Source organism: Dermacentor silvarum, chromosome 11 (assembly GCF_013339745.2).
Source record: "Dermacentor silvarum isolate Dsil-2018 chromosome 11, BIME_Dsil_1.4, whole genome shotgun sequence".
Lineage (NCBI taxonomy): Eukaryota > Metazoa > Arthropoda > Arachnida > Ixodida > Ixodidae > Dermacentor > Dermacentor silvarum.
The window spans coordinates 59,581,844-59,590,066 of NC_051164.1; the positions used below are offsets into that span (position 1 = coordinate 59,581,844).

The window sequence follows — 8,223 nt, forward strand, 5'->3', positions numbered from 1 at the left end:
TCGCTTACAAAGATATCGACGCAAAGTTGGTTCTGCAAGGATTTTTTTCATGAACAACGTCATCTTGCAGTTTTGTTTTTGCTCAAGAACGTCAGGAAATTTTGATGTGTGTCATGAAGTGAGAATTATGTGGACAACGCTATCTAGAGACCAAATTGTCGGTGTTCAAATTGTAGTATTGTAGTATCAAATTTGTAGTAGTAGTAATTTGTAGTATCAAATTGAAACGTGTCGCGTTTCCCTAACATTCATACTCGCTGGCGTCATTTGCTTGCGTCGACAAATTTTGAGTTTTTACAACTTTGAAAACATGGGCCAGTACTTCTTTGAGGTATAGCATCGCGAACTATTATTATTATTATTATTTGATTTGAAAACATAACATATACACAAAGAAAGAAACACACGGGAACAAGAGCTAACGTACCACTATCGACGTTTGTTTATTGCTCAGATTTATATACACAGAAGAAACGGAAGGTCGCGACGGAAAAAAGAAAGAAAGAAAAAAAGAAAAAAAAGACAGCATATTCAGAAAAGGCTATAAAAAAAAAACTAAACCAAGAACCCATCGAGGTGCACATGCTTGTGCTTTCTAAAAGGAATAATTCTTTTTCTGACAATACAACAGAAGTTCTATTAACACAATCATGCACGCAGCCTCAGCGATAGTGCGAGTAGGTTCGTCCTTATGTGTACTCACCACGCGGGTACACCCGAACTCCGGTTTGAACCCACAGTCACGGCAATGAATAGCCAACAACCCTTCTCTCCCATTTCTTACAGTGTTACAATGTTCGCGCAGACGTTCATTTAAGCACCTGACTGTTTGCCCCACGTAACATGCACCGCAAGAGAGGGAGTATTCTGTAGACAACCTGGCTCACGCAGTCTACAAACTTTGTGCGATAATTCACCTTGCATCGACGCGTCTTTCCTCCGATAGGACGACTAGTCAGTCCTTGCTAGTTGCAACAGCTTGTGCATTGCGAAAAATGCCGCCTGAACACCCGATCGCTGACCGTCTTTCTTCAAGGAATGCGAAATGCAGTGCCTGTAAGGAATAACCGCCACTTTTCACGGCTACGGTTGTGTGGAGTGGACGTATTGTCATTCGTTGCACAACGACCTTTCATTTTTCCTGTGCGATCGGGCGTTCAGGTTTTATGTTTAATTATGTGAGATTTCGGGCCCCGCTAACAAACCAACACCGTAGTATGTCTGTGTGCTTCAACTGCTTCAACGCTGTTTTCTATTTTTGTCCCACTGACTGCAGCTTGTCTGTTCCCAGCACAAATGCGACGTCGGAAGTCATTATTAGAAGGCACTAATAGGCCTCACAATGCACTAATAGGCGTTCTATCATGGAATATGGAGGGTAGCAGACCAGTAGCAACCTGGTCCGCTATCTTGTACGCGTTCGAAAATCCGACGTTTGGTTTCGTCTCGCGATTGTCCAGGCCACGCCGATATCGCGGCCTTGGCCAATCTATGCCACTTGCGTGAGGCGAAACTGAGCGTTGGATTGTCGAACGCGTACAAGATAGCGGCCCTGGGTAACCTCCTTACATTTCTTCTTTTGTCTCTGATCCTTCATACATTATAGAACTGAAAGGAATGTTCGAACATACCGAATTGGCAAGTCGAATACAAATCGAATATCAGACTATTCGATTCGCATTCGAAATTTCGAATGCCCTTAATTTTTTACTGGTCTTTCGCGTACAATCTTTTCCAGACTGCAAGGGTCACTGCGAAGCATTTGATGCGCTTGTTGTGGCACGTCCATGCCAAGTTGCCTCCCGCAAGGTTCAATGGCATCCTAAAGAGACTCCAGCCCTTTGCTCAGGTGAGCTGTGATTCACCGGTTCCCGTGTTGACGAAAAAGGAACGTGGTGGGCGCTGTGTTGGTCGTGAGGATTTGAAAAAGAAATTATTTCCGCTGCTCATTTGTTCACGTTCGAATCTGGCTCCCAAAGTGCGTATTGTTGGCTGTTCTGTAAAACAAAACTACTTTACTCACCCCGGTAGCTCATTGGCTTGTGCGCAGCGGGTTCAATTCCAGCCATGGCGCCTGAATTGTGATGCTAGTGGCGGAATGCAATGGTGCTCGTGCTAGCCATGTTTGGTTGTACAATTGGTCCCAAAAGTTTACAGGACACTGGATGGGCCAGAAAGCTCAATTGTCACTGAAGCCTGGGCACATAGACTCGAGTTCAAACTTTCCATCTGATACAGTTTTTGCGGCCCTACAGAGTCATCGAATAAATGCTTTACAGAACATAAATGCACATATGCTGCATGAACTGTGTCCCATGAACTTTCGCGACCGACCGCCTGTTACCAAAAAAGTTGTAGTATTGATGCAGAAATCTAACAGACTCTGAGTCACCCGGGATGCAGAATACGTGCAGACAGGTGACAGATATTCTGTCACTTCCTTCCCAGCGGGCAATTGGTACACCCTTTTTGCAGAAAGTCTGCTCAGCCTGTATAGCCGCAGGATGCAGCATGTCTGCAGAAATTCTGTCGAGACTGTGGTCACAGGATGCAGCAAATGAGCAGAAATTTGAGAGAATATGTGTAGCCTACCTATCGGGAACTGGCAGGCATGCACGCATGCAATGAAATAACAGACGCAATAGTATTCTTTGCACTCTTTATTCGTCTGTGATTTCTTAATGGCTGCCTGGTTTGAACCAGAAATATATCTTCCAAGGAATGAAGTAGTGAGTATGGTAAGCAAAGCTTAAAAGGGCTCTAGTTTAGCTTCATCGTTTGTTGCGCTGTGACACACAAAGTTAGTGGAAGCTAAAGCACACAAGTGAAGCGCAAACTGTCAGCCGAGTTTAATGAATAAGGATTCATACTCATAGCCGCTAGTTTCAGAAAGCTGGATGTTACATGCACTAAAAATGGCAGAAAAAGGAGAATAAGAATGAATGAGAACTAACAAGATCACGCACTCGAATTACATAGATGCGATATTATGTTTGAAATTGAGTTTGGTGATGAGATAGGGACACAGATGGCTCACTCACACAGGCTGCAGCCGCAGCCATGCAAAATGCTTCTCGTATCTCTCATATCACTTTGCGTGCTTGCTTCTGAGCAGGATTTTCATACTTTCAAAAGACTGTGTGTAACCATATATGTGCAGTGCGCAGCTAAGTTGACTGGTGCATTTACTAGGCTGACAGTATATCTGTGCTCAACAAGACTCTGATTCAAGCACCAGCACACTTATCCTAGGTAAGCATGGTTGCATGTGGGCGGTATCTTATAAACAACTGCCTCTTCACACATGAAAAATTGGGGACACGTTGCGTGCGAAGCGGGAGTAATTTACAATGTACCGCTCACATGCAAGTTTCACATGCAAGCCTGCTTGTACGTTATGCACCCGAATTTCACGTTATGAATGAGAAGCTCTAGGATCACAGATATGCTCTCAGCCTAGTAAATGCACATGCTACTTGGCTGTGCACTGCACGAGATGCGGTTGCACACCATCTTTTCACAGCGCGGAAATCCTCCTCAGAAGCAAGCGCAAAGTGGCGAGAGAGATAGGGGAATCATTTTGCACAGTTGTGGCTGGTGCTGAAGCCTGCGTGAGCCAGCCGTCTGTGTCTCTACCTCATCATCACACTCAATTTCCAACATATTATCGGCTTGATATGATTCAAGGGGGTCGCCTTGTCAGTTCTGATTATCTTATCTCCGCATTTTTAGCACATATAACCCGCAGCCAGCTGATAATATTGGCTACGGGTATAAGTTTTTCCTTCTTGTTCACCAAACTCAGCTGACACTTTGCGCTTCACTTGTCATGTGTTTTTGTTTCCACTACCTTTGTGTGTCACAGCGCCTGCCCCAGCACAACGAATGATGAAGTAGTGAGTCAGAATATCTACGCGACACTTGCTTCCTTGGAAGAGGAGTCTCTCTTGGGCCTCATTTTCTGCAGCATGGAGCCTATGCCCTCTTCAATTTGAGGTCTGCCCACTTGAATTTGGTGCATGTATATTCTGTAAATTAAGGAAAATGAATTTTAGAGACATAATTTAGGGACATATCTTGGGTAGCACAACCCTGAAACAATATCACGTACAAAGTCATGCCGTATACTGGCAAAATACGTCCCGTCTGCCCAGCGTCCCGTCTGCCCAACGTAACATCGGCCGGGAAGCTGCGTGAATGAACGGCTCAAGGAGCATAACTACAAAGTTAACAAAACGCCTTCAGATGGTTTTCTAGCTATTCATTGCCATACTTGTGGGTGTCTCCCTCTCTTTGACAAAACGCAGATAGTTGGAAGTAGCAAGTGTGAACTAACCCGTCTAATAATTGAGAGTGAGCAGATAAACTATCATGGTGACTCTTGTATTAGTAAGACTTCCCTAGCGTTGAGTGACAAAGAACTTGCTTTTTTGCGCATGTACAAGTAACTTTTCATTGCTGTTTGCACGCCCTGTTTTGTCACCCTGCTCCCCGCGAGCAATGTGGCTCACGTGGTCGGTGACGTACTTCCATGGCACTATATTGTTCGGCGTGGTCAAGGCAATAAACTTCATTGTTGTGAGTAGCGCCTGTGTGTTCGTACGTCTCCTTCTTTGTCCTCGTCCTTACTAAGCGCTGAAATACTGCCTTCATGATGAACCAACAAGCCCATCTTGCCACTATGGTCAGAAACAGAGTGACCTTTTGACTGAAAGAGAAAGTTCTTGAGATCCGCAATGTGACGGGCTGGCGCGGAGCACAAAAAAAGTGCAAATAACCAAGCACCGCACTTGTCTGTTCGAAGTGCTCTGCAGACCTGGTGAAGGCCTCCTTTATTAAAACAGTAATAACACCGCATTCTGTTTTTTTTTAATTCGAGGAGGGCCTGCCTTACGGGAAAAAAGAAATACTGGAGAAAAACAACAACCTAATCATGCCTAACGTAACCGCATGCAGCAGCAGGTCAAGGACATCACCCTATTTCATCCAATACGTATCATTGAACACGCACGTGTAGTACATCCCAGTACGCAATATTTTTCTTCTCTGTGTGTGTCTACGCATAGACGCGCATGTGGCCGTACAACTTTCCATCCGTAACAACGGTGGTCCGAATCTGGCTGGCTCTTTTCTCAACTCCATAGCATTATAGCAGTAGAAGTGTGCTATAGTAGGACTGGCTGATGAAGGGATTAAACTTGTCGTTTCAGACCAACGAGGACCTGAAACCAGCCTTTGATGGCTTGGTAGAGAAACAGCAAGTGACCCCGGCGGCAGCAGGATGCGGTTCAGGAAACCCTGCCCTGCCAAGATCCCCAGGGATGTCACCAATCTGAGTAGAAGGTCGTGCCTTCGAAATAGGGTAAGTTGTTTGGCAGGCAAGAAAGAATCTACGCGAAGCACTGCTGCTATTTCCTCATAGAAGCTTTGCAGTGTTGTGGCATGAGAGCGGCCATTATCATTAGCCTTGATTATACAGTTTTCGACAGAAATTATTGCGCTGCGATTGCTCAACTACCATGAGAATAATAGTCGAATACATGCATCTGATATCTGTGATTGTGGATTCAAACGTTCTACAAGGCTTTACTTGCCTTTATTGGCCGCAATTTGAAGCAATAATATATTTATGAACACAGAGGGCAATACATCTCGGTTGAAGTGCATAATAATAGGGACACTGTGACATGTATAATCCACTAGTATGTCTATGAAGATTATCTATTGGAAAAGTGATTTAATCGTTAGGCCAGAAGTAGGAAGTTTAGAGATATCCATCATTCCCCATGCTGACTGAATCGATATGCTTGCAGCTTACGTAGACTCTAGCAAATTCTGTCTAGTAGTTTTTTGTAGGAAATTATGGCCTTGGTACTTATCCAGGTGGGTCGCGGAAGGGTCGTAAGGCGTCGGAAAGAGCAATAACTTTTGGAGGCGCCAGTAAATGGACTACGGCTGGGACGACGATAAGTGAATACGATGATGCGTGCCTATAATTTCGTTTCATTTTTTATTCCGTTTCCACATAGAAATAGGATGGGCACGTAGTTGCAAGTTATTATCTTAAGATGGGAAGGCCATGTAATGCATAGGATGGATAACCGGTGGACCAATTAGATTTACAGAATGGGTATACCAAGAGAAGGGAAGCGCTGTCGAGGATGTCAGAAAACTAGGTAGGGGTTGAAGTTAGGAAATTTGCAGGCGCAAGTTGGAATCGGCCAGCGCATGACAAGGGTAATTGGAGATCGCAGGGAGAGGCCTTCGTCCTGCTGTGGACATAAATATAGCATGATGATGATGATGATGATCTTAAGGTAGCCTAACGACCTCATGCGCTTCGCAATGTCCGTGACGATGTTTCCGAACTTCACGTCAGGCGGTCCGGGGTCAAATGACGTTCGTGCCGCGCACGTTGATTTAGTTTCTTCATACTTAGAATACATAGTACAGTAATTTAATTGTCGACGTGTCGTGTGCTTCGTCTTTTCCTGGTGACCTTCACGCAATAAACTGCATTTAGAATAGCTCGCTTCGCTGGAGTTTTCGGTGCTTTTACAGCACAATATTCATCCAGATTGGCCTGGTAGATGGCGCTTGTGTATTTTACCAACTTATCTGTTATAAAGTACTTCGCCGATACTTTATATCGCTTGATTTATAACGCATTGTAACTACGGCTAACCATGCAAAAAGTTGCAAAGTTTCTTTCGGAAGCATTTATGCCCTGTATTCCAGGTATAGAGCTCCATGAGCATGCAAATACTGCCACTTAAAATGCCTTGCTGAGGGCCTAATTAGTGCATACTTGACTTAGTGCCTTAGTACCTCAGCTCATGGGTACTCGCACAAGAGGTAATAAACATTGACGGAGAACTATAGCGGTGGTTTCCTGTCTGTTTCTTATGAATTGTGGGCGTGGTTTTGCGCTCACATACTGTGTCGAGTACTACTGTCACACCACCGACACCGATGTCAGAGCTATATTTATGATACTTCACGCACCTTCCACGATATATATATATATATATATATATATATATATATATATATATATTCCACGTACGTTTCAGAAACAACAAAGTATTTCAAAAATTAACAATTTGGTCGGTGATCAGCCTTCTATGAAATAATGGTCTCCGTCCTAAATGCGGTTATATATGTTCCGCCAAATTCGCAAGGGTCGTATTACTGGGAGTCAACTGTGTATTGCAATGAAAACGTCGAACGCCTGGCCAGGGGGCAGTAGCGTAATGAAAGCGGTACGTGCTGTAGACAGCTTGAGCTGTGCTCGGTGTCCGATGACATGTTCCCGGCTACATGTCATCGGCTTAAACTTGAAGTCAAACTTGGAAGTTTCTTGATAAGCTTAAGTATGCAAAATGCAATGGGTGCTTTTATTTGTATATCCCCGAATCTTGGAGATGTTCGCACACCTGTTCAACGCACGTACTTCGTCAGAGGAATGGGGACGGGAGATGTGTTGTTGTAAAATGAGTAAATGTTTTATAAGCTTCACGTGGGGAAATAGCGACAATCAACAAGGAAGCCATGGCTTGTAAGATCCTTTCAGTTGACACACTTTGCGTTGATGATTAGTTAGTCGGTGCTGAAACGTCTGTAACTTTTGTTCCACACCTATAGACTTGCACGGAAGCAGCTTCATCGTTTGTTGTGCCCAAATGACGTCACAGCTTTCTCTGTATCTTCTTTGCAGATTGCACGTTGGCAGTTGCCCAGGCTTGAAGCCACTGTTGTGTTATTAAGCAGCAAGAACTGCACCAGATTGGTGCGCCGAAAGCTCAGTGTACGCGCAGGCCTAAGGCGCTTGTCGAAGTCATCCGTCCATACTTCTTATAACGACTTCATTCATTTATTTGAAATAAACAACCTGAAATATGGTGCACTTTCGTATGTGAATGGTGTGTGGTTTAGTGGAGCTAGCGCCAGGTATGACCAAAGAACGCCATGCCAGTGTTTGTTAGTTTGTAGTGAAGTGATGAATTCTGAGAAGATGCGACGGCGCTGTAAAGGGGCCTAAAATAGTGGTTGTAAAGTGCGTAAAACCAACATGTAAGATAATGGCAATGACTAGTGACGTGTACTATGAATATAAAAAAATGCATTGCTAAAGAATGATATGATATACAAAATATGTGGGACATAAAAATTGGCAAGAAGCACTCCTACCTAAACAGAGCCCTTGAGACACAAGTGCCTGGA

At 44.1% G+C, this 8,223-nt stretch overlaps 1 protein-coding gene across 1 annotated transcript in view; it reads left to right on the plus strand.

The window, feature by feature from the left end:
- Positions 1-7,899, plus strand: part of LOC119432612 (negative elongation factor B) — a 39,139-nt gene extending 31,240 nt beyond the window's left edge. The window contains exons 10-12 of the mRNA XM_037699773.2: positions 1,739-1,849; positions 5,211-5,362; positions 7,718-7,899. Coding sequence (XP_037555701.1) covers positions 1,739-1,849; positions 5,211-5,336 — 237 coding nt within the window. The 3' untranslated portion in view covers positions 5,337-5,362; positions 7,718-7,899. The remainder of the gene's footprint in view (positions 1-1,738; positions 1,850-5,210; positions 5,363-7,717) is intronic.
- Positions 7,900-8,223: the final 324 nt, after the last annotated feature.